We start from the raw sequence: 24207 nt of genomic DNA on the forward strand, positions 1-24207 counted from the left end.
TTAGTTTCAATTTGGTTTATTTAAAAATTATATAGAAACAGGAGCACTGGTGTAAACGTACATGGAACAGTACAGATACTCACAATTTAACGCAACCCTGTTCAATTTCAACCGAGACTGCAAGAAAGAAACAAACACGTTACGGCAGCACGTTACCCTCAAACACATCAGAAACACACACGCGTGTCCAAACGCACATTCTTCATATTAACAACCAAATACTTCAAACTTTCTCTTTTTTAACATCAACTTATTAATAATAATATCAAAGAAAAGCAGTAGCATTTACAGTCAAACAGGTACTGTAGTTGGCAGAGTCTCCCTCAGTTTCTGTCTGAATAATAATAAAACAAACAATCTTTAGTTAAGTCTGTGTGGACATGTTTTTAAATCACTTAAGCCTGGGATGCCAGTTCCATGAAGAACTGCAAACCAGTAACCATGACTGTAACCAGGATTTCAGAAGTTTATCTCAACTAAGACATAATCAACGCACTGTTTCTCCAAGCTAATCAAAAAATTAAGAATAATGTGATCAATTCAATAAGGTGCAGCCTAATATGATATCAAATGTACTGTTACAGTGGGCGACGCTCATATTAACAATAAAACCAGTGTTTAGAAAAACCAGGGAATGTGCAAGTAACACGTGTGAGCCAAAAGCTGCCAGTTTTTCTCCTCTTGGCTCTGTATGACATCAGCGAGAGCAGGCGTGGCTTACAGCACACTGATCATACTGCTGTTCATGACAGGCAGCCAATTAGAATACAGCTGACTGAGAGGGAAAGGAGCTGAATCAGCTGGTTTCAGACAGGGGGAGGGGCTGAAAACAAGGAAGAATGATTGTGAATTATGTTACAGAGATGGGAATGAGCATGAGAGGTCCCCCTCTTTAAGTGCAGCTCACGACAGAACAATGTCATTGCAACCCTTCACAAGTACAATTAAAGGAAAAGACTGACATTTATCACTGAAACAAGAAAAAAGTAAACTAAATGTGGACTGGTGCGCCACAGTCTGATGTTTTTAATATTCTCAGTAAGGAACATCATGTTTAGAAGAGAATCGTTACCCTGACAGGTTATTGAAGCTGTTATTGTTGAGACCGTGTGACTCACTTTGCTTGTAAGTTGGAACCTAAAAAACTCGATCCCTACCAATCAAATAACACCTCATGTACTCCTGTGTTACAGTCATGAAATCAGCAGAGTGACACAGGAAGTGGGGACGAGCTACTGGCCAAACTGCTTAAACAGTCAAACGGTGTAATATTGCAGTTTTGCTCATTGGTGGCTGCTTTTAACCAGTGCCACAGGCGCCCACTCCACACTTTGGTTCGCTGTTTGCTGTCTTTACAACTCAGATAATGGCTGAAAATATCAGGTACCAGGTAAGATTATTTAGAAATGAAGGTATTGTGTGAAATGCACCATGACAGTTAATGCTCCAAGTTACCTAATATTCTCTGGGATTAGCTACGATGGTCAGCTGCATAACAGTCTGGTCCTGACACAGGCGCGAACACCTTCAGTAGCTCCGCCCAGTCAAAGCTTCTACGATGAACCGTCTTCCAGCTGCTCGTCCTGAAAAGGGTAGCTGAGAGCAGGAGGAAAGCCCTGACTGCGGGGCTGTTCATCCAACAGCATCAGATCATCCACGTCTTTTCCTTTGTACCTCCGCCGACAGATCTTTACAGTGACTTTCCGCCCCTGAAATACTTTAAGGGCTTCTTTGGAAGCCATGGCTCTGGCAGCGGCCTCGTCGCGCCCATATCCTGTGCCCATGAAAACAGTCTGACAGCGAATTTCACACACGTGGCCTTCCTTCTGTGTGCGTCCTGCGGGGAGGCCCGTGATGTCCTTAAGCGGCACAAACACGCACGTCAGGGTTTGCTTGCACGACTCCACGCAGCTGCGAAGGATTTCAAAATGGTCCAAGTTGGGCCCAAAGCCCCCGGCCGACACCAGCTTCCACGCCACAGCCTTGTACAGGCGGTTGAAGAAGGGCTGGTGCTCAGCTGGAGCCTGTGGAGGTGGTCCCAGCTTCTGACTCGCAGGCCGCGCCGCCGTCCTGAGCGTAGGTCTGCTGTCGAGCTCATTAGGCCCAGCCTTGGCTCTTTTCACGCAGGTGTCATCCTCAAGCTCTGCAAAAGACGACACAGCAGGCAGGAAAACGTTCACTGCACAGGGATCTGCATTTAATGAGGAAACGGAGCCTCAGGTGTGGGTGTGGAGAAAACACACTGAAACCTCACAGCAACAGAGAACAGCAGTGAATGGATTTGTTGTAACGAGCTACAGAAAACTGTCAAATCTATTCTTGGATTGAAGTCACATCACTTGTAAAGGCCGTCCAAGGTAACCTTAAGCTGTTATCATGGGGAATGAAACTAATGTAAATGTTACTCTGTGTTCATATATGTCCGTGGTCACACGTGTGACAGGATCTCTTTTGCTTCTTAGCATGCAGTGTTTGTTTTTTGCACTTAAACACCCTGCAGCCCGTTTGTGGTAGATGCTGCTCCCTGCTCTGTCTGCGGCTTAGTCACAAACACACAACAGACACAATCCAGATTTAAAGTATTACAGATTTACTGCTGTTTGCATTCACAGCCGCCATCATGGATTGTTGAGTCAGGCTTGGTCGGCTGCTCCGACTTTCTGAGTTGAGAATCTGACCTGCGGCGATGTTCCAGTGGAAATTCAGAGCGTGAAGTCACTAATAGTATTTGAATCCAATGCAATCACAATGCACGATAAGCATTTAAGCATTGTTAACGGGGCTTTTAAATAATATACACAACTACAGCCAAATCAACATGGCTGTAGAATATTATCTTTACGGCTGTTTTTGATGACATCATCTGTACAGGTGTGTTAATGTCACCTGTCACCATTGGTTTTCTATGTATGTATCACCCTGAATATTCCACAGAAGGTAGAAGTATGAGACTGCAGGCCAAACACTCAGCTTTGCAATTATTTGCATTATATTTCAATTATTATTTGGGCTCCTAATGATTAGGTAATCTGCATAAAAGAAATATTCTTCTGCATTCATTTGTTTTGTCATCGAGTGTCCCCATTTCTCTACAGGGGTCAAATTTGGCTAAAACTCAGCTCGATCCCTGAGGATGGATGGAGCCTGTGGTCAACAGGAAGTAACTATTATGCCAAGGTTACAAAAGGCAACCTTTGAGGAGGATCATTAACAGCTGCCTTCTAAGTGCAACAAATGCATGATTGTGTCTTGCATTAATGAGTAGCCGAAATCAATTAATTATGATTTTCTGTCGTTACCAAGCAGCAGCAGAAAAACCTGGACCCCATTAAATAACATGTAGTTAACCTGTGAAGATGAAATGTTAAACATGTGCACTGCTTACCAGCTGATGCGCTCCTCTTTCCTCTGGCAGTGAATTCATCTTTTGTTGTTTTGTGAACAGGAGGATCTTGGACTTTTATCCCTTCTCCCATCTCTTTGATCTTGTCCATTACAGCCTGTGGATAGCTGAGGGATTTAAAAGGTAACAATGAACTCTTGTTTTAGCGGAGAGCATCCACAGCTTTGTCATTCTGCTTCATCAGCGTGTCCTACCTGCAGCCCAGGAAAACGTGATTAGCCCAGACCATGGACAAAGAGAGCAGCCTGTCCAGGCTGCTGCTGGAGACTCCTGGCTTCACTGTCGGGAAAGCCTCCATGTTCCTAAGGATGAACTCTCTCCGAGCGACCCACTGCTTGTTGCTTTCACAGTAGCTTCTGAATGTTTCCACCCATTGGGCCAGCTGCGGATTCTGGCCCAGGTACTCTGCAACCACGTCCTCTCCGCCACTCTCCCCCGCCATCCCTGCATTCAGACACGGTTTTACGGTTAGAAGAACAACAGAAAACTAGCAGCAGCTTATTTATTTGTTAGCGGTTAGCAGTGCTAGCGTGAATCACGCCACTTAAACTCAACAAGATGACGTAAAATGGCGGTGGCCCTACTAGTTTTAAACCGCTGGTGTTTTCCTGCTGACTTGCCTGAGAGCAGCCTAACGTTTGTTGTGTCAACTAGTAAATATACCAGAGTGGACCCAACAAACCGACTCCACGAACTAACGTTAGGACATACGGCTAGTGGAATAACATTAGCTACAGCAGAAGACACGCTAACAGCAAAAACACAGACATAAACGAGAGTAACGGGGTTGCCGTTGCTTGCACAGGAAATATAAAGTTTGTATTTTATACAGTAACTACGACATACCAAACGCTCTCCGTTGCGATGCGTTTCAGCTAGTTACATGGCCGAATGATGACGCCAGACTCGCGACGATATCTTAGTGCACAGGAAAAAAAACTACAATTCCCATGAGCTGGCTTGTGTATATCACAGAGCTCATTGAAATCCAAACAAAGCACGCTTGGAGTTGCTAAAAGCTCTTGTCGATTTTAAAAACAAATAACATCGCAAGCCTGACTACTCCACTACCGAGGAGTACTGTCTCCTGCTCCGGCAGCACTCTTCCCGTGATGCTTTTCGCGCTCACGTAACAAATCTGCGACGGCTCCGGCGGCGGTTTGTTTTGGTGGCTGAATGGGAATCTCTCCGCTACATTTCAATTTCAGACACTTTAAGTTTAATTGACATGATTCACGAGCTCTTACTGGCGCTGAGCGGATACCCGGGGACGATTTTTACATGGAACAAACGAACCGGTTTACAGGTAACACGGAAACACTGCAGTTCTCCGATACGATAACTTCGCCCAGATGTTAGCTAATATGCATGTGGTTACAAGTCAAAGCTTGGCAATGTATTACAATTTAATTATGCATGAGCTAAATTATTAGCTTTGGTAGCACTATATTAAGGATATACATTTTTGCTAGGATAGTTACTGAACGAGACAATTGGCAGGTTTAAATACTGCAAGATGAAACGTCACTCACCTGCCTCTTTATTAGGTACCCCTGTTCGTTTACGCGAGTATCAGCCAATCACATTACTGCAAATCGATGCATTTTGGCATGTAAACATATTCAAGAGGACCTGCTGAATGTCTGTGAAGGTCCTCAGTCATCCAGGTCATCGTAGTCTAAAGAGCTTGGAAAGAAAAGCGTCTGGACTGTTGTATTGCTGATAATGTTTGCACTCCGTGCTTACTGTCCCTTGTGGTCCACCGTAGTGGCAACGGGGAGTGTTTGCTGTCACGAAAGTGGGTGTGTTTTATGTTGAAATGGACGAGCGGCAATAAAGATAATGGTGGCTCACGAAGCAGATTATGAACACGTTATTCATAAGTTTGAGACAGAATATTACATGGTGTCAGAAGTGGGATACTTTGGACACAAACTTTGGACACAAACACAAACAAAAGATAGGAGGGCACCTCATTATAATAAGATGGGAAAAGTGTGTGGAAGATGTGCACGAGCACACAGCCAGAAGGAGGAGTGTCCTGCAAAAGGGAAGAGGTGCAAAAAGTGCAATAAAATGAATCACTTTGCCAAAGCATGCCGTTCACAAGCACCACACCAACCCAACCCAGTGTACTCTATTAACCCTGACACTCCAAGCGATGAAGCGGAGCTATTCATAGATTCCATAACAAAGTGCAACGAAGGGGAGGCCGATGAACAGGCTTACGCCGACGTAGAAGTAGGCTCACTGCATCACACCGTGAGTTTTAAGCTTGACACAGGAGCCACTGCTAACGTCATCCCTGCCCGATTGTTTAAGAAGTGTTTTAAGCAGGTTAGCTTGGCACCGCCCACACGCACACTATCTGGCTATGGAGGAGAAAAACTCAACATCAAGGGCACATGCCAGTTGAAGTGCAGGTGGAAAGGCATTCACAAGATGCTGACATTTGACATAGTAGACACTGCAGCACCCCCCATCCTAGGGTTGAGAGCATGCCTGGATCTAAACCTAGTCAAGCTGGTCATGTCAGTACAGATCACAAATGTCATGGAGGAGTTTGCCGATGTGTTCGAGGGCATAGGGAAATTCCCAGGAGAATGCGACTTACACATTGACCCAGACGCCATGCCCGTTGTGTGCCCCCCCCGGAGGATCCCTTTCACACTGCGGGAACGACTGAAACGGGAGTTGGATGACATGGAGAAAAACGGCATAATCATCAAAGTAAAAGAACCCACAGAATGGGTAAACGGACTGGTGGTCGCAGAGAAGCGTACTGGGAAGCTCAGAGTATGCCTCGATCCTCGCGAATTAAACAAAGCCATCAAAAGACCTCATTACCCCCTTCCAACATTGGATGACATCACACCAAAGCTGGCAGGAGCACAGTACTTCAGTGTCATGGATGCTCGCTCAGGCTATTGGGCCATCCAACTAACCACCAAGTCATCGCTCCTCACCACCTTCAACACGACCTTTGGCAGGTACCGTTTTCTGCGCCTTCCTTTTGGGATAATATCAGCACAGGACATTTTCCAAAGGAAAATCGATGAGACGTATGAAGGGCTCAATGGAGTGGCAGCCATCGTGGATGACATCCTCGTGTTTGGCAGGACAAAGGAGGAACACGACGAGAACCTCCGTGCCATGCTTGAGCGCACACGGAAGCGAGGAGTACGTCTCAATCCAGAGAAATGTGTCATAGGCGCCACAGAAGTGAGCTACTTTGGACACAAACTCACCCGGGAGGGCATCCAGCCAGACCCAAAGAAACTGCAGGCCATAAAGGACATGCCACCTCCTGAGAATAAGAATGAGCTTGAGACAATCCTTGGAATAGCGAACTACCTGTCCAGATTCGCACCACGACTATCAGAGGTGAACGCACCGCTGCGTCAGCTGCTCAAACAAGACTCAGAGTTCATCTGGGATCAGACCCACGACAGAGTCTTCCAGCAAATGAAAGATCTCATAACCAGAGAACCAGGCCCCATACTGGCATACTACGACACGACCAAGGAGCTACGGCTACAGGTAGATGCATCAAAGTATGGTTTGGGAGCTGTGTTAATGCAGGACGGACATCCAATAGCATATGCTTCAAAGACACTGACCCTAACAGAAGTCAACTATGCACAGATCGAAAAAGAGCTCTTTGCAGTGCTGTTTGGATGCAAGCGTTTCCACACGTACATATACGGCAGGAGAGTCATCGTAGAGTCGGACCACAAGCCGTTGGAGCACATACTGAAGAAACCAATCTCTGTAGCCCCTGCTCGTCTGCAGCGCCTGCTCGTCTGCAGCGCATGCTGTTACAGCTGCAGAGATACGACATAGAGATCGTGCACCGGCCCGGAAAAGACATACCTGTGGCCGACACACTGTCCAGGAAACCATTGCCCGACCAAGACAGCACGCTGAGTGAAGGCATGGAGGACCAGATCCACTCGGTGATAAACAGCCTCCCAGTAAGTGACAAAAAACTCTCAGAGATACAGGCTGCAACAGGATGCGACCCGCAGCTCACCCTGCTGAAGCAAATTGTGCAGGATGGCTGGCCTGAGGACAGAAAAAAATGCCCCAAAACCCTTTTGGACTTCTGGACTTTCAGAGATGAAATTTCACACTCCCATGGCATCATCTTCAAAGGTGACAAAATTATAGTGCCAACAGCCCTAAGAAACAACATGCTGGAGAGAATCCACACTGGGCACATGGGGATTGAGAGGAGTAAGCAGAGAGCAAGGGACGCCCTCTTCTGGCCAGGCATGGGCAAGGACATAGCTGCCACGGTGGAAAACTGTTCCATATGTCAGGAGAGGCGCGCGGCGAATCCCAAAGAACCTCTCATCCCACACCAGATCCCTGAGAGGCCATGGCAGGCAGTGGCCTCAGATCTCTTCACATGGCGTGGACGGGACTACTTGGTAGTTGTGGACTACTACAGCCGCTACTTTGAGGTCGAAAGGCTATTCTCTACCACTGCAGGGTCCGTCATCAAAAAGCTCAAGGCCATATTCGCCAGACATGGTATACCAGAGACGCTTATCTCAGATAACGGCCCACAATACAGCTCTCGAGAGTTCAAGGATTTTGCAGTCACATGGGACTTTGTCCACACGACCTCAAGTCCTTTGTACCCGCAAAGCAACGGCCTTGCCGAAAGAACAGTCAAGACGGCCAAATCAGTTCTGGATAAAGCTCATGCTCAGGGAGTAGATCCCTACCTGTCCCTATTGGAGCAAAGGAACACGCCAGTCGACAGCTTCAGGTCACCCGCGCAGCTCCTCATGAGTCGACGTCTACGCTCAGTGCTTCCTGTTACCGGATGCCACCTGGTACCTCGCATCATAAGCCCGACGGTTGTGCAAAAAACACGGATGGAAAGACAAGAGCATCAGAGGCGTTACTACAATCGCAGCGCCACACCACTACCGAGGCTGCAGCAGGGGGACCACATTCGCTTTCAGCACGAGTCCGGAGCCTGGAAACCGGCTGTCATCATCCGACCTGCAGAGACTGCCCGCTCTTTCGTGATCCGCACTGGCGAGGGACAGACTATACGGCGTAACCGACGGCACCTGAGAGGCGCCAAGGCGTCACCGGCACCTTCAGCACCAACATCCGATCTGGTAACCCAGCCAGATAGTGCGGCTCAACAACAAGCAGAGCCCCTGTCACTATCTAGAGACACTACAACACCAACCATGGACACTAGCCCTGCACTGACCATCAGATCAGGACGAGTGGTCAAACCGAGGGTTATTCTTGACCTGTGATGTAAAGGGTGTAGGCGGATCGCTGCCCTAACAAAAAACAAAAAGGAAACATGTCAAATGTCCATGTACTAATGAGTGCATATCCCACATCGCATTGTTGTTGTTAGTTTAGGCCGCAGTAATTTTACACATGGCAATGTTGAAAAACTGTTCCTTATCCTCAGGTTCGGGATGTTCTATTTTGAAATGTATACCAGCTGTGTCACTGGTGGGCATCTAAAAAAAAAAGGGAGATGTTGTATTGCTGATAATGTTTGCACTCCGTGCTTACTGTCCCTTGTGGTCCACCGTAGTGGCAACGGGGAGTGTTTGCTGTCACGAAAGTGGGTGTGTTTTATGTTGAAATGGACGAGCGGCAATAAAGATAATGGTGGCTCACGAAGCAGAGCCAAGCAGTTGCTTGAAGACGTTTCACCTCTCATCAGAAAAGCTTCTTCAGTTCTAAGGTCAAATGGTGGAGAGTCCCAGATTAAAGCCCTGTGGGAGTTTCCTCCGAGAGGGACAAAGGACCCCCTGGTGATCCTCTACCTAATCACACGAGCCAAGGTCACAATCAGCCAGGGTTTCGGGTGAGCTCATTGTGAAACCTGGCCCCACCCTATCATGTGATTTCCTGAGGTCAGATGGCCCAGGATGTGAGTGGGCGTTAAGGTGTCTGGGAAAGATCTCAAAACTGGATTATAGATGGCAGACAGTTGGTGTCGTAAACCCCGCCTTTGCTCAAAGATGGTCGCTCACAGTGGACATAAATGGCTTCTTTCACTCCTTTCAAACCATCTGTCCTCTCTGTCCAAAATATGAACATTGGCGGCCTCGAAAGAGTGACCATTGACCTTCAGATGCAGATGAACAGCTGAGTCTTGTCCCGTGGAGGTGGCTCTTCTATGTTGTGCCATGCGCTTATGAAGTGGCTGTTTGGTCTCTCCAATGTAGAGGTCTGGCATCATACACTACATTATTAAATTTATGTTTAGGAGTTTTGTCTTTCGGGTGAACCAGTTTGGGTCTGAGCGTGTTGCTGGGTCTGAAGTAATCTGGGATGTCGTACTTGGAGAAAACTCTCCTGAGTTTCTCTGATGCACCGGCTACATAGGGGATGTTGTTGTGTCTGTCTTTCTTATCCTCCCTCGCTGGTGTCTGATCTTCTCTTCTCTGCATCTTTGCTGACTTGATAAAAGCCCAATTAGGATAACCGCGTTTCGCCATCTTACAATGCTGTGATTGCAGCCATTCCCCAACTCTCTCTGAGTGGTACTCATGGTTATTGATCAGTGGTTGTTGATCAATGGTCATGAGAATTTGCATAGTCATGATGAAGGAACTGACCTCCCAACCCATTGTTCCTTCAGTGGGCTGGTTTCAGTCATTATGCAAATGTACTGTTTATAAGATTGAAACCTGCAGTCAGCTGAGACTGAAGACGTCACCTGGATGGTGACGAAACGTTTCTCCCACTGAAAACGTCCAGATGAACAGCTTTTGGAGATTCATATATAGATACATATTATCAGAGTACCTGGGGTCTCTGATAAGAAAAACCCAGGTAGTGAGTTGTGGCTGAAATATTCAGTGTATAATTAATTTATTAGACAAGTTTCAAAGATAATCATTAGGGGTAACACAGGGAGGCAACTGCTCCCAGTCACAGTGTTCAGCCAGGCTGCATGTGTGCCTGACTGTATTGGGAATGCATGCAAACATCATGCAAGCTGCACACAGGTCTGATGTGACGGTGCCAGGCTGTGCAGCATTCTGCTGCCCTCATTACAAAAACACAGCATCCAGTAAATAATCGAATACTAGCAACTCTGTAGTGAACACTTTCAGCCACTTCAGGAAACGGGAACGACGCACCAGTTGCAGATTATGTCATGATGTCATCTTCACTGCACATGTAAGACCTGTGCACATACAGTGTGCTGAGTCACAACAACTGAACGTTTTCACTGCAGACATGTGAAATGGTTAAAATAGTGCAAGTAATGATGTCATGGCTCAGTTCTGCTAAAAAGAAGTACATTGATTTTGTTTATTTGTCATTGTTCATGTGTAATGTTGGGGTAGTGCACACTTATCTGAAATATGGTCAGAGACTGTATAATGTATGTACAGGCAACCCATGGGAACTACGAGCTCAGAACAGCAGGAATGACGGTAACAGTAAAACACACCATGAAAATGCATCACGTCAGAACTAGCAAGAGACATACATAAAATGAAGTATCAGTGTTATATTTTATGTTAAATGGTTATATATTTATCTCTTTATCAGCACTTTATTTTTAAGATTGCTTTGTTGTAGGTTACTATGACAACGCCCTGCAATAAATAAAGTTTCTCTGATTCTGATTCAACTTTATTTAGTCATTTAAAGGACAAAGGAGAAGCGATTTACTGATTTAGCCTCGTCTGGATGAAACTGTTGCATTTTACAGTATTAATAGTGACTGAAATCAGAGGAAAGGAGGTGCGTTGGTGTAATCCATCATTCTAACTTTTATGCATTTCTTAGGCACACATAACTTGTTTTTACGTCACCTTCAGGTGTCCCAGGACCTGCCCTTCCTTCACCCCAGTGAGACCAGTGTCCTCAACAGACTCTGTAAACTGGGCTCAGATTATATACGCTTTACAGAGTTTATAGAACAACACACGGGACATGTTCATCCACAAGTGAGTCCTAAAACATTTATACGTGATGATTTTTTTTCTTTTTGACTGCGTCTTAGACACAGTCTCATTGTTCAGTAATACGTCCCTGCTGTGCAGGAGCATCACAGCAGCCAGCCCAGCCAGACCGGGCTTCATGGGATTTACCTGCGGGCTTTCTGCACGGGGCTGGACTCCATGCTGCAGCCCTACAGGCAGGCCCTGCTGGACCTCGAACAAGAGGTAAAGTCAGGAAAGAGCCAAGAACAGCACCGCGTGTGAGACGAGGCTCATTTCACTCTCTTGTTTGTTTCAGTTCCTCGGAGATCCACATCTGACGATATCCCATGTTAACTACAAGCTTGATCAGGTAAAGACTAAAAAACACATGAAGATTTTCTTCTTAACTAAAATCTAATGCTGACTTGGTTTGTGTTTGTTTAGTTCCAGTTGCTGTTTCCATCTGTGATGGTGGTGGTCGAGACGATAAAGTCACAGAAGGTAAAGCAGAGACACATCATTACTGAATAAAGGAGAGACAGCAGCACTTCTCCAGCATCTGTTCACTGAAAGTCCAAGAAATGAATACTCTTCTCTCTCTGTTTAGTAATGTAGCATACCAGCATGTTTCCTATGGTATATGGACCATAATAGAATAGATAAATGTGTTGTTATCGTCATGAAAATGGACCTTCAGATGAGCGCTTGGTCACCGTACAGTGAGATGCTCTGTAATGCATCAGGAGGGCCTGGCGTGTTGTAAATACCTCTTGTGTCTGCTGAATTAGATCCACGGCTGCCAGATCCTGGAGACGGTGTACAAGCACAGCTGTGGGGGGCTACCTCCGGTACGCATGGCCTTGGAAAAGTAAGTCTATGTTTATCACAGTTTTAGCGTTGGTGTAAAAATACATACGTTATCCTGCCACAGAGACTGTGTGTAACCCTGTGTCGGTGTTTCCTTCATGAGCTAAACATAAACTCATTTATCCCAGCGAGCTATTCAAATTCATTGATGCTCATTCCTCGTGACCTCGACCCGTGCTTTGATTGCTTATTCATGTGAGAGTTTGTCACCGCTCCAAACTACAAAGGACAAAGCACGTGAACTTCATTAACCTGTGGACTGTTTTTAATGCCTAGTTGTCATTGTGGTGTTGATTGTATTATGGTGCCACGCTTTGAAGGGTTTTCTACAGTGAGTTCAGTACTTCCTCTAATAATCGTTCGTTTTGAAGGTTCATGTGTGCAACAGTAGAGCTGATGTTAAAGACAGATTCAAGTTCCTGAAAGCTGAAGCAGAAGTGCTTTGGATCAGCTTCATAAACACTTCACTGGTTACTTTATGGTCTCAATCACCAGCTTCAGGTTTGTTTAGCAGGATTCTGTGAATCATGTCCTCACGTACACTAAACATGTTACACTTTAAGGCGTGGCTGCTGTCTGCACATTCTTCTCTTTCTCAGTCAAATTTAGTTGTATTTATATAGCACCAATGCCTCAGGTGCTTTATACTGTAAGGTAGAGAAACTCTGACAATCATATGACCCCCCTATGAGCAAGCACTTTGGCGACAGTGGAAAAGAAAAACTCCCTTTTAACAGGAAGAAACCTGCAGCAGAAGCAGGCTCAGGGAGACCAAAGACACACAGAGATGAACACTAACACACAGTGTGAGGATAGAACTGGACGTGGTGTAGTTGTCCATTGCTGCTGTTTCTAAAATAACGTTTTGTGGATGTGCATAAATGTGCATTGTCTTGCATGACAGCACGTGCCATAGAATCAGTAGGATGTTTATACTTTCTTATCATTGAACACTGATATCAGCTATCCTTTTGTTTTTTTGAATGTGCAGGATTTTGGCCGTGTGCCACGGTGTGATGTACAAGCAGCTGGCAGCTTGGATGCTGCACGGGCTGCTGCTGGACCAAAGCGAGGAGTTTTTTGTGAAGCAGGGTCCCAGTGCTGGAGGAGCTGCTGCCAACCAAGAGGAGGAAGAAGAAGACCTGGGACTCGGAGGCTTGAGCGGGAAGCAGCTCCGAGAATTACAGGACCTGGTGAGTGGCACGCACGGACGTGCATCCAGCGCTGAACTGCGAGTGTCTTTTAATGTCGGTGTGCGCTGTTGTGCAGAGGCTCATCGAGGAGGAGAACATGCTGGCTCCATCTCTGCAGCAGTTCTCCCTGCGCACAGAGATGCTGCCTTCTTACATCCCCATCCGAGTGGCCGAGAAAATCCTCTTTGTGGGAGAATCTGTCCAGATGTTTGAAAACCACAACCACAGCCCATCCACAGCTGGTACTGGGAGCTTCTGTTGTAACCTATTGGAGTGTGACCTCTTCTTTTTGTGTGGAACAACCCAACATGTTTCCTTTGTATTTTCAGGCTCTATACTGAAACACCAGGAAGACATGTTTGCTGCTGAGCTGCATCGACTCAAACAGCAGACGCTTTTCAGCCTGGTGGATTTTGAGAATTTGATCGATCGCATAAGGAGCACAGTGGCAGAGGTGAGCTCATCAGGGACAGCATCATTTTTAGCATTAAAGAAGGAAAACTAGCGAGCTGCTTTTACAAAGCCCTCATGCTGTCTTACTGATTTGCAGCACCTCTGGACTCTAATGGTGGAAGAGGCAGATCTGCTTGAGCAGCTCAAGGTTTGTCCTCATCGCCCTTGGTTCTGCATCATAAATCAGCGTGAAATGAACCGTGCTGATGTTTGTGTTTTCTTTGTTCCCAGATCATTAAGGACTTCTACCTCCTGGGTCGCGGAGAGCTCTACCAGGTTTTTATTGACCTGGCGCAGCACATGCTGAAGACTCCTCCGACGGCTGTCACCGAGCACGGTAAATATTCTCAAACAGCTTCCCCTCTCTGCTTATTTGTTCACAGGTAAGTTACACAGTTAAACACAGTATGCAGCTGTTTGTCATGATGTGTTCACGTCTTTCGTGCCGTGCTGCATGCCAAAAAAAAAAGAAGAAAAATCTTAATGATAAAACAAAACATTTGCAAGAAACAGACACATGACTTGAAATGTGTGCAGGTTCTGTGTCTCTGCTCATAAAGCAGCATTAAGGTAAAAGCACACTCAAGGTCAAAGCTCTTGCAGCGTCATATCATGTAATTTCTTTTGCACAGATGTAAACGTAGCCTTCCAGCAGGCAGCTCATAAGGTGCTGCTGGACGATGACAACCTCCTGCCTCTGCTGCACCTCACCGTGGACTACCAGGGCAAAGACGGCAAAGGTGGGCTCACTGGGTCACAGTGCAACCTTTGTTTAGGAGCCCCACTCCTGATGTCGTAAAACTCGGCCTGTGGCGGGTGGCGCCCTCTGCTGGCCGAAACTGTTTTTTCCAAATGAAGCCTTCATGCTTTGTCATCAGGTTAAAGCTGTATGTCTACAGCTGCATCATCTGTCCAGTGTTTTATTACAGTTAATACAAAGAATTTATACTGTGACACAGCTACTGTGTTTACTGATCAGATGTCAGATACCCTTATGGTGTACAGGACAACGTGTATATTTTGGCCTATTTTTGAAGTCATAGCAGAATAAACAGAAACGTGGATCACAGAGTGAATGAAACACAGAAGTACAAAGTTCTCGCTTCACTGAAGGTTCGATATCCCAGCTGTTGGGGCTAAAACATTCCCACAAAGGGAAAACCAGCATCCTGCCCTGCAGATGCATTTCAGATACAACATTCTTATGTTGTGATTGAGGCCAGTGTGAAGACGAGGTTTGGAGAACTTTGATTAAAATAGGAGAGGTTCCTTTTAGATACCTACATTCAAACCGTCAACATGTCATATTTATCATTAATCACAGTCATCCCTAAATGTAAGTTCATATAGGCTGAGAGAGAGCTGTTAGTCATTCCAGTATAAAAGCATGTAAAAGGAACAATTAGTCATTTATTTTATTTTAAATATCAGAGTCAGTGTTAAGAGACTGTTAACAGGACTAATCTACATACAAACAAGTATTTATTTATTTATGAAGCACTTAAATCAAACGCTACATATCAGATGTGTGTTTCGCCACACCATAAACTGCAGACTTCAGGTTTTAAACCCTCCCCCACACACACTCTTACAGACAGTATTCACCTGGTGTACTTACACCTGTTATCTCGAGCTGATGGTTAGTTACTGTGCCTGCTTTCTCAGATGCGTCACTCCCCAGAGAAGGAGCCACTCCTCCACAAGACACTTCCCCTCGCGAGGTTCCTCCCACGGGCTGGGCAGCCCTCGGTCTCACCTACAAGGTCCAGTGGCCGCTGCACATCCTCTTCACTCCTGCTGTGCTGGAGAAGTGCGTGTTTTCACCCCTTACTGCAGCTTTGATGTGTTTAGTCCCAGTGCATCCAGTCACCGTCCTCTCCTCGTGTGTGTGGTCAGGTACAATGTTGTGTTCAGGTACCTGCTGAGCGTGAGGCGGGTGCAGTCACAGCTGCAGCACTGCTGGGCTCTGCAGATGCAGAGGAAACACCTGAAGTCCAGCCAGACGGACGCTGTGAAGTGGAGGCTACGCAACCACATGGCCTTCTTGATCGACAACTTGCAGTATTATTTGCAGGTAACAATGCAGCCAAGAATTTTAAACTACCAGCGCACAAGATTATCATTTAATGACTTTTGCAAAAGGTTTTAGGTGCCATCAAAGACTTTCCAGCTCAGGGTCTGAGAGATTTAACCAGTTCTCCCATATCCTACTTAAAAATTGACTTGTGGCTAAATTAAATGACATTTCCAAGTCTGATGCAATCAGTCTCCATTCCAACTCAAGCTGATGTTAAAAACCATCATAGGAATAATAATTCAAGGAAAAAAGAATCACGTGCTGTTTGAATTATTTAAACTGCAGGTGGATGTGCTGGAGTCTCAGTTCTCTCAGCTGCTTCAGCAGATCAACTCCACCAGAGACTTTGAGAGCATCCGACTGGCCCACGATCATTTCCTCAGTAACCTGCTGGCCCAGTCCTTCATCCTCCTGAAGCCGGTATGAGACGCCAAACAGAAATGATGCTCAGCTGCTACATTTCACCCTCCTTACCTGAGGCCGCTCTGCTCACCTACTCTCACTTTCAGGTGTTTCACTGCCTCAACGAGATCCTCGAGCTGTGCCATAACTTCTGCTCTCTGGTCAGTCAGACTGTGGTTTCACTGGACGACAGGGGAACCGCTCAGCTCGATCTGCTAGTCAAGGTAGCGAATACACACCTTTTTTCCCTCTGTCTGAAACTGTAAAGAGATTTTTGTAATGCCAACTCTGTCAAATTTCAGGGCTTCAGACGCCAGTCATCCCTCCTGTTCAAAATTCTGTCGAGTGTTAGGAACCATCAGATAAACTCTGATCTGGCTCAGCTGTTGCTGCGACTGGACTACAACAAATACTACACCCAAGCTGGAGGCACACTGGGCAGGTAGGACCAGTGTGATCGTCATCTATAGCGCATGTCCAGGTGCAGAAAAATTCAACAGACGGTCATCATGTACCACAGTTAATCTAAAATATATACTTCCTGCTTTTTTCAGTGTTTAAGAAGAGCGCACAGGAAGTTATTTAACCTGCAGAAGAGACTCCCATCAGTGTTCTCCACCGAATCTTTGAACAGCCAAATTACAATGATCACTTTCACTGTAGTAATACTGAACTGAGCAGATAGTTTGGGTTTGTTTTACATGCAGAGATGATCAAACTGCTCTGAAGTTAACATGAGAAGCAAGAAAAATGAACGTCGCTGTTTTTGTAGAGCTCACTGCATCAAAAAAAGACATTTACATGTAAGAGAAAGTCTTAACTTGAGTGGAAGTAGTTCAGTGTGGCCCAAACAACCAAAGGAAAAGTCTGTTTGTTCCCTTTGTCGATGAGATCGTGGAGAACAGTCTGATCTTTGTTTGATAAAACTGTAGAATTGATGTAAAAGATGAGATTGTGACATCACCTGGTTTCTGGATTTGAAATGACCACATACCATATATCTGAGCAAGCAAGGTCCTATTTGTGAAAGCAGTAGGTAGCCCTGAACAGACGGGTAAGACAGTTGTCAAAAATAAAAAAAACGAGTGCTTTTTAAACCATCAGATCTCTGTAAATGCGTGTAGCCATGGCGACACTTTGCTATGCATCTATTCTAATTGACAGATTAGCATCCTACACTGGCAGCTGCCAGTGTAGGATGCTAATCTTTATGTTTAGCTTGGCCTAAAGCACAGACATGGATTCAATGTGCAGCCTGTCATCGAACTACGCTGGATCATGGAGGCAGAGCTCACAGAAGCACTGCTGGATGTAACGTGGGTGAATCCTCCCTTTGACTCTTGTATAAACTGTAAATATTAACGGCTTGTTGCGTGTACCATTTTGTGTGGAGAAAATAAACATCAATGCATTAAAATGAAACAAGGGTCACAATTTATTATCTCATAAAAACGGACAGGATCAAGTTATATACAGCAGAAGCATGCAACAGAACTAACGCTCAACATTTAGCTTGGTCAAAGGCATTTTGCACGTGGGGTCAGATTATGAGGACGACGAGGACGAGGAATAGTCGTGGCAAAACTGAGGCTTGCAATCGAAAGCCAGGCGCTCCCCGCAGATGAGACTCTGGATGAGCCACTCCGGAGACACCAGCGGGATTTCCTGTGATGTTGCGCTTTTCTCGAGCAGCGGCGGACAGGCATGGTCTGTCACCACGAGGTCATACTTGCCAGCAGGAATGTCTAAGGATGGAGCGGGAAAGTGAACGCATTAGTTTCAGCACAGCAGCAAGACAGGGTGCATTGTTTGGACATCACTGTGTGGATCCTGTACCAGAGTCGTCTTTGTCTGCTTGGAACTGCCGGACGGAGGAGCCTCCACCCATGGTCATCAGCTGGGCCCAGAGTTCCACCGGCTTCTCAAACACCAGAAGAGCCCGCAGGCCTTTGAAGGGGCTGCAGCGAGGATGCCTGAGAGACAAACAGAAAAGATCAGAAAGAACAAAGGCTCTGTGACTTATAAACAAGAACACTTTGGTTTATTCCACATGGAAATATCTTAAAGTACCATCATAAAACAATGTCACAGCAGATGACATCACTTAAGACTGACATCACTGAATCAGCTGGGATTCTTACACCTCTGACCTCGTGAGGACGAGGAACAGTAGGAGAAACCAGAATTTTATCAGCACGTTTTCACACTGGTTTCCATTCTGAAGTAACATCCAGCTGTTACATTGTAGCAGACGAGACTTTTACCCCCTAATGTGCTGAAATCTGCCACTTTACTGCTCACAAGGAAAGACGTTTATTAGAAGAGCAGAGATCAGCCATGTGATCCGTTTCATTTATTATACAAACAGGTCAAATGACGAGGTGGGTGGAGCTTGATTTTGCCTTTGAGTGTCAATTCCAATAAAGATTTTTCAAAAGAAGATGGTCGTTTGACTTCTACACTGGTGTTAATTTGGACCAAGTCTGAATCCAAACTGCACTGCTGGCTTCATCAGTAAACTTACAGCATTTGGTGCCCACACGTGTTGTTTGGGGTGGCTGTAGCTCAGGCGGGAGAGCAGGTCATCTACTGATCAGAAGGTTGGTGATTCGATTCCTGGCTTCCCCCTTGTCTGAATGCCAAATATCCTTGGGCACGATACTAACCCCAAATTGCTCTCTGATGCATGTGTGAATGTTAGAAAGCACTTAGAAAATGTGTGTGAATGGGTGAATGCACAAGTTGTGTAAAGTGCTCAGAAGAGTAGAAAAAGCGCTGTATAAGAACCAGTCCAGTTACCATTTGGTTGTTTGTTGACTTTCATGTTCCCCCAATAAAAACAAATCTTTTGATGTGATGTGCAGCAGATGTGCTACATTTCATATGGAACCTTTTATTTTTGCACCGTACCGATAAATAAATCCCAAACAGAAAGCAGCCTCTCACCACTCCACTATGGCATCGTCCAGCCCCACGCCGGCAGGCAGCAGGTAGTTCCTGTAGTTGAGCAGTTTGTTTTCTTTGCAGCAGTCTCTCACCCATATGTGCGACACACACGGCACGCCGCTGGCTAAACACAGCAGGTACTTCCTGGTACGGCAGTGCTGGTCCGCGATGAGCAGGCTCTGGTAAGCTGCCTTACACTGAAAAGGGAATCAAACACACACTCATTTACTGCACTGCTTCAGACTTTAGGTGATGTTTGTAACCACGGAGAAGACCACGTGCATATGACCAGCCACTGATATTGCTTTGGTGAATACAGCCTGGAGCTGGACAGATTTATGGCACAGATATGTGTAACATAAACATATCTGTGTGATCACAGGCACATGCTAGTGTTTTCATTACTTACCTGTTCTTCATTGAAGTTTGGTAGGATGAAGCCTCCGCCCGCCTGCAGCTGGGTTTCTGTGTATGACTTGTTATACGGACCCGTCTGCACATAATCTGAAGAGAAAAGCATGAAAGGAGGCAGGAAGAGCGTCAACAATTGTAATTAGGGCTGAGTCCAGTGTGTAGTTAGCCAGCCGCACATACTCTCATGTTTCCAGTGGTGAATGTTCATATTGAAGAGGCGATCGTGGCTCAAGAGTTGGGCGTTTGCCTTGTAATCGGAAGGTTGCCGGTTCGAGCCCCGGCTTGAACAGTCTCGGTCGTTGTGTCCATGGGCAAGACACTTCACCCCTTGCCTACTGGTGGTGGTCAGAGGGCCCGGTGGCGCCAGTGTCCGGCAGCCTCGCCTCTGTCAGTGCGCCCCAGGGTGGCTGTGGCTACAATGTAGCTTGCCATCACCAGTGTGTGAATGTGTGTGTGAATGGGTGGATGACTGGATATGTAAAGCGCTTTGGGGTTCTTAGAGACTAGTAAAGCGCTATATAAATACAGGCCATTTACCATTTACCATTTAAACAAAGCCAGTTTCACATAATGAAATAAGTCTGTGCAAAACGCTCGGGATGCTCTGAACACCCACTTTCAGAGTGTTTTTCTCAGAGCAGATAATTATGTTCCCCTCATCTGTCTGTGAGGCAGCTAAGCAGAAGAAAGCTGCCTGGAGCTGCAGCTGAAACAGACGGTTTCAGACAGAGGATGAACTGAGGAGCTGCACCGAGGTCAGCATAGGACGAGGATTACTTTCAGCTGTGAACCATGTAAACCACAATCAGCCCCCTTTAATATCCCGAGATGCACCTGGCTGCACATTATATGCATTTTGTCATTGTTAGTTCATTGTAGCTCATTCGTGGTTGTTTTGATGTTCCAATACTTTTTGGAAATACACAAAAACATTACTTTGAGTGTTAGCTACCGTGAACATTTCTGCAAACCGTGGAGAAAACCGTTTGTGCAGGTCATCACACTTTTTCTGATAATGTGGAGTCCTGTTCAGTTCGACAGTATTTATATTGCACCAAACAATGACAACAGTCGCCTCAATTTTCTTTATATTGTAAGATAAAGACCCCACAAAACTAGAGAGAAAACCCAAACTATCAGACACTTGGCGACAGTGGGAAGGAAGAACCCTCCGCCAGCACCATGACCAGTTGGGGCGTGAGGGGCACCAGCACCACATAGTGGGAAAGAGGTAATTATGGCCCAGAAATCAGCACCACAAAATGATGGGCTAAACTGGACCCAGTGGTGCTACTGGAAGAAGTTTTACTCGCTGTAGTTTAAACTGTGATTCTCCCACAGTGGGAACGAGCCCGATAAGCAAGTTTATGCACCAAATTGGTCTTCTTCTATTGGTCTCTCTCACACTCCACTAGCCTGGTTTAAATCATACCTATCTGACCGCACTCAGTTCATTCAATTAAAATCCTTCACTTCTCAGCTTTCTCCTTTATCCACTGGGGTGCCCCAGGGATCTGTCCTCGGGCCCCTTCTTTTCATCATCTACCTTCTTCCACTCGGACATATTTTTCGTAAATATAATATTCAGTTCCACTGCTACGCCGATGACACCCAGCTCTATCTCTCTACCAAACCTGACTCTACTCTTCCTCCACCCTCCCTCATCCTCTGTCTAGCTGAACTTAATTCTTGGTTCTCCTCCAACTTTCTTAAACTCAACAGCAATAAATCGGAACTTCTTCTGGTTGGCACTAAACGACTGCTATCCAGAATTAACAATTTCTCTCTCACCATCAATAACTCGCTGGTCCCTATCTCTCCCTCTGTGAAAAGCTTGGGTGTCATTCTCGATAGCACATTATCCTTTAACTCACATATCAATAATATTACACGTGCAGCATATTTCCAACTCCGTAACATTAATCGCCTCCGCCCCTTCCTCACACCTCACGCCACTGCCATTCTCATCCATAATCTTGTTATCTCTAGAATTGACTACTGCAACTCATTATTATTTGGCCTCACACAAAAATCTATCAACAAGCTCCAACGTGTCCAGAACTCTGCTGCCCGTATTATTACTAGGACTTCTTCTACCCACCACATCTCCCCAATCCTGAAGCAACTTCACTGGCTCCCGGTCAAATTTCGCATCCATTTTAAAATAATTCTGTATACATTCAAGGCTATTCATTCTCTCTCTCCACCGTACCTCTCTGACTTATTACAGATGAAGCTCCCATCCCGCTGCCTCAGATCTTCATCTTCTCTTTCTCTCTCTGTTCCCTCTGCTCGTCTGATCACAATGGGAGGGAGGGCCTTTAGCTGCTCTGCCCCTCGACTTTGGAATTCCCTACCCCCGGACCTCAGAAATATTAGTTCATTCTCTCTTTTTAAGTCCACCCTCAAAACTCATCTGTTTAAAATTGCCTATTCTTAAATTTCTGTATGTTTTAACTTTTATCTTCTATTTTTACCATTGTGTATATTTCCAGTTTTTATCTGTTGTACAGTGTCCTTGGGTGCTTTGAAAGGCGCTATTTAAATAAAATGTATTATTATTATTATTATTATTATTATTATTATTATTAAATGCTTCTCAAAAATGTGGAAACACAGTGTTATTAAATGCACGATCACTGGGGAAAAGCAGTAAGAGTGAGTGTTCATGTTCATCTGTCCAGGCACATGTATGTGATGATATCACTGCTTCATCAGTGAGCAACACTGCTGCCGCCAACAGAAAACCCTGTCGACAGCTACGTTTGGGCTTCCAGACAAATCTTTATGCAACATTAGTGTTTATGTGACATAACTGAAGGCTCAACTCTGGGCTTTGTCAAAATCAAATCTGGAGGTACCGAAGCAGAATCTGTCTCACCCTCCTCATCCTCGCTCGTGAGCTTATTGGTCAGGCGGTCGGTCTCAGACGACGCGGTCAGCATGAAAGCGAAGCCCATAAAGAGGGATGTGTTCTGGGGCAGCGGACCGTGAGAGTCTTCCACGTCCCCAGACTGACCCGGGACATCGGTGCCACTGCCCGAGGTATTGCACACACCGACCCGCTGAGCTGAGGACGCAAACACACGCAGGGCTTAGAGGTTAAAGACGGGGAACAGTGCTGCACTTTCTTTAAAGGACGAGTTCACCCAAAGCCACAATAAAGCAGTTTCTCACTTATTTTAACCATGGAGATAGTTTCTGATGTATTGTTGTGACGTGGGGAAGAGTTCCTGCCCAGAGAATAAAGCAGGAGTGTAACAGCAGCATCATTCCTCACAGCACGGGAAATAACACACCCACGGTGGGCGCACAGAGCTCAGAGAAACTGTTTCTGTGATGTGGCTGAACTCGCCTTCCCAACGTCAAACAGAACAGCTGTGCTCACATAATGCACCCGTGAAATCCACTTCCCTTCCCCTCCACCCGTGAAGAACACCACGCTAAAACTGCGGGTGAGTTATTCATTACCGAGTCAGTCTCAGCAGCAGAGGACGCACACAGGCCGCAGACACAGGTCTTCATTATGCTCAGTACAAAAATGGCATATTACTGATTTCACATGAACAACAACCTGAATCAAGTCTGCATCAGGATGAATAAAACAGTTTATTACACACAATCATTAAAAGTCATCTTAAAACTGTTAAAAATCAGCTGCTAATCATCAACAGTCCATTAAAACCAGTTTGCATCGCGTTTAAAATCACAACTTTAAAATTCAAAGTTAACTGCAATACCATAAATATATGACATTAACCCCAACAAACCACACACACACACACACACACACACACACACACAGCCATGGTCACGGCGAGTCGGTCTTCGTACCAGCTCTGGCCCCCGCCCCCCTGCGCCCTCTCTTGGCCGGCCCCTGGTTGTCCTCTGAGGCCATCAGCTTCCTCTTGCTGGAGGTTCCCGGGGAGCGAGGGCTGTTGGAGGAGCTGCGGTTGGGAGTGTTCTGACCTCCAGGGGTTCCTCTGCGTCTCCTCTTCCCCTCAACCAAGTTATCTGAGGACAATAATAAATATCAGCAAACTGAAGGGAACACTCAGCTTGACACAGTAGCATATATTAGGTTTAAACACTGGTCTCACTATAGGTCTCAGTGTATCTGAAGAGCTGGACGACGTCTGTCTGCTGATGATGCTTTGGACACTAATATGAGCTGTAGGATGACACAGGTAGTCTTTACTCTCGGGAGCAATAACACAGGAGGAGTCTGGCGCAGGAACAGAGCTTCTGTATTAGACGGCCACGCCTGCTTCCAGAGCAAATCTTTGTACGTCATCTGTCTCCTGAACAATTAACCCTGATCTCATCATAACTTACACAGGCAGCATAATCTTAATCGTCATGTTTTGAATGGTGAACCCAAGCCTTAAATGACAGAGGGCGGAGCAAAGAGCAAACACACGTGTCTGATCAGAGGATGGTGGCTTTGTTTGTTGCTGTGGGTTTTATTAAATACAGCTGCTGCAGAAAACGATCACTGTTAGGAAGGTTCAGTGTGCC

At 45.8% G+C, this 24207-nt stretch overlaps 3 protein-coding genes across 12 annotated transcripts in view; 1 reads left to right on the forward strand and 2 right to left on the reverse strand.

The window, feature by feature from the left end:
* Positions 1-4540, reverse strand: cdkn2aip (CDKN2A interacting protein). 2 transcript variants are annotated; one of them, XM_086294833.1, is made up of 4 exons: positions 4250-4540; positions 3598-3847; positions 3386-3510; positions 1-2143 (listed from the first exon to the last, which is right to left on the reverse strand). In XM_086294833.1, exons 2-4 carry the CDS (start codon positions 3843-3845, stop codon positions 1554-1556), a joined length of 963 nt encoding a protein of 320 aa, XP_086150959.1. In that variant the 5' UTR covers positions 3846-3847; positions 4250-4540; the 3' UTR covers positions 1-1553. The 2 variants fall into 2 exon arrangements, with proteins under 2 accessions (XP_086150959.1, XP_086150969.1); XM_086294843.1 differs by lacking the exon at positions 4250-4540 and adding an exon at positions 3988-4189.
* Positions 4261-17760, forward strand: tubgcp4 (tubulin gamma complex component 4). Of its 2 annotated transcripts, XM_086294814.1 has the most exons (18): positions 4261-4709; positions 11233-11361; positions 11458-11580; positions 11654-11707; positions 11782-11838; positions 12126-12205; positions 13196-13397; positions 13474-13639; positions 13727-13851; positions 13948-13998; positions 14082-14187; positions 14483-14590; positions 15516-15660; positions 15747-15924; positions 16213-16347; positions 16437-16553; positions 16632-16771; positions 16884-17760. In XM_086294814.1, the coding sequence occupies exons 1-18, from the start codon at positions 4632-4634 to the stop codon at positions 16888-16890; spliced, it is 2001 nt and encodes a 666-aa protein (XP_086150940.1). In that variant the 5' UTR covers positions 4261-4631; the 3' UTR covers positions 16891-17760. The 2 variants fall into 2 exon arrangements, with proteins under 2 accessions (XP_086150940.1, XP_086150946.1); XM_086294820.1 differs by lacking the exon at positions 4261-4709 and having other exon boundaries at positions 11239-11361; positions 11437-11580.
* Positions 17741-24207, reverse strand: part of tp53bp1 (tumor protein p53 binding protein, 1) — a 21952-nt gene continuing 15485 nt past the window's right edge. For all 8 annotated transcript variants that reach the window (XM_086294806.1, XM_086294756.1, XM_086294772.1 and 5 more), the window contains 6 exons: positions 23524-23703; positions 22571-22759; positions 19685-19779; positions 19276-19472; positions 18166-18302; positions 17741-18074 (listed from right to left, as the gene is read on the reverse strand). In XM_086294806.1, the coding sequence (XP_086150932.1) occupies positions 17875-18074; positions 18166-18302; positions 19276-19472; positions 19685-19779; positions 22571-22759; positions 23524-23703 (998 nt within the window). In that variant the 3' untranslated portion in view covers positions 17741-17874. The remainder of the gene's footprint in view (positions 18075-18165; positions 18303-19275; positions 19473-19684; positions 19780-22570; positions 22760-23523; positions 23704-24207) is intronic.

The sequence above is a fragment of the Aulonocara sp. 'chitande type north' Nkhata Bay genome, linkage group LG1 (genome assembly GCF_057382095.1).
Source record: "Aulonocara sp. 'chitande type north' Nkhata Bay isolate Kocher_YH1m ecotype deep benthic linkage group LG1, A_spYH_male_GT1.1, whole genome shotgun sequence".
NCBI classification, from domain to species: Eukaryota; Metazoa; Chordata; class Actinopteri; order Cichliformes; family Cichlidae; genus Aulonocara; species Aulonocara sp. 'chitande type north' Nkhata Bay.

Excerpts from the sequence above, each read along its gene's own strand:
- tubgcp4 (XM_086294814.1), top strand. The coding sequence starts at position 4,632 with ATGATTCACGAGCTCTTACTGGCGCTGAGCGGATACCCGGGGACGATT. Across the intron at positions 16,348-16,436 it reads CCTTCATCCTCCTGAAGCCG|GTGTTTCACTGCCTCAACGA; the intron begins GTATGAGACGCC and ends TCTCACTTTCAG. Across the intron at positions 16,554-16,631 it reads AGCTCGATCTGCTAGTCAAG|GGCTTCAGACGCCAGTCATC; the intron begins GTAGCGAATACA and ends GTCAAATTTCAG.
- cdkn2aip (XM_086294833.1), bottom strand. The coding sequence starts at position 3,845 with ATGGCGGGGGAGAGTGGCGGAGAGGACGTGGTTGCAGAGTACCTGGGC. Across the intron at positions 3,511-3,597 it reads CACGTTTTCCTGGGCTGCAG|CTATCCACAGGCTGTAATGG; the intron begins GTAGGACACGCT and ends TAAATCCCTCAG. Across the intron at positions 2,144-3,385 it reads AAAGAGGAGCGCATCAGCTG|AGCTTGAGGATGACACCTGC; the intron begins GTAAGCAGTGCA and ends CGTCTTTTGCAG.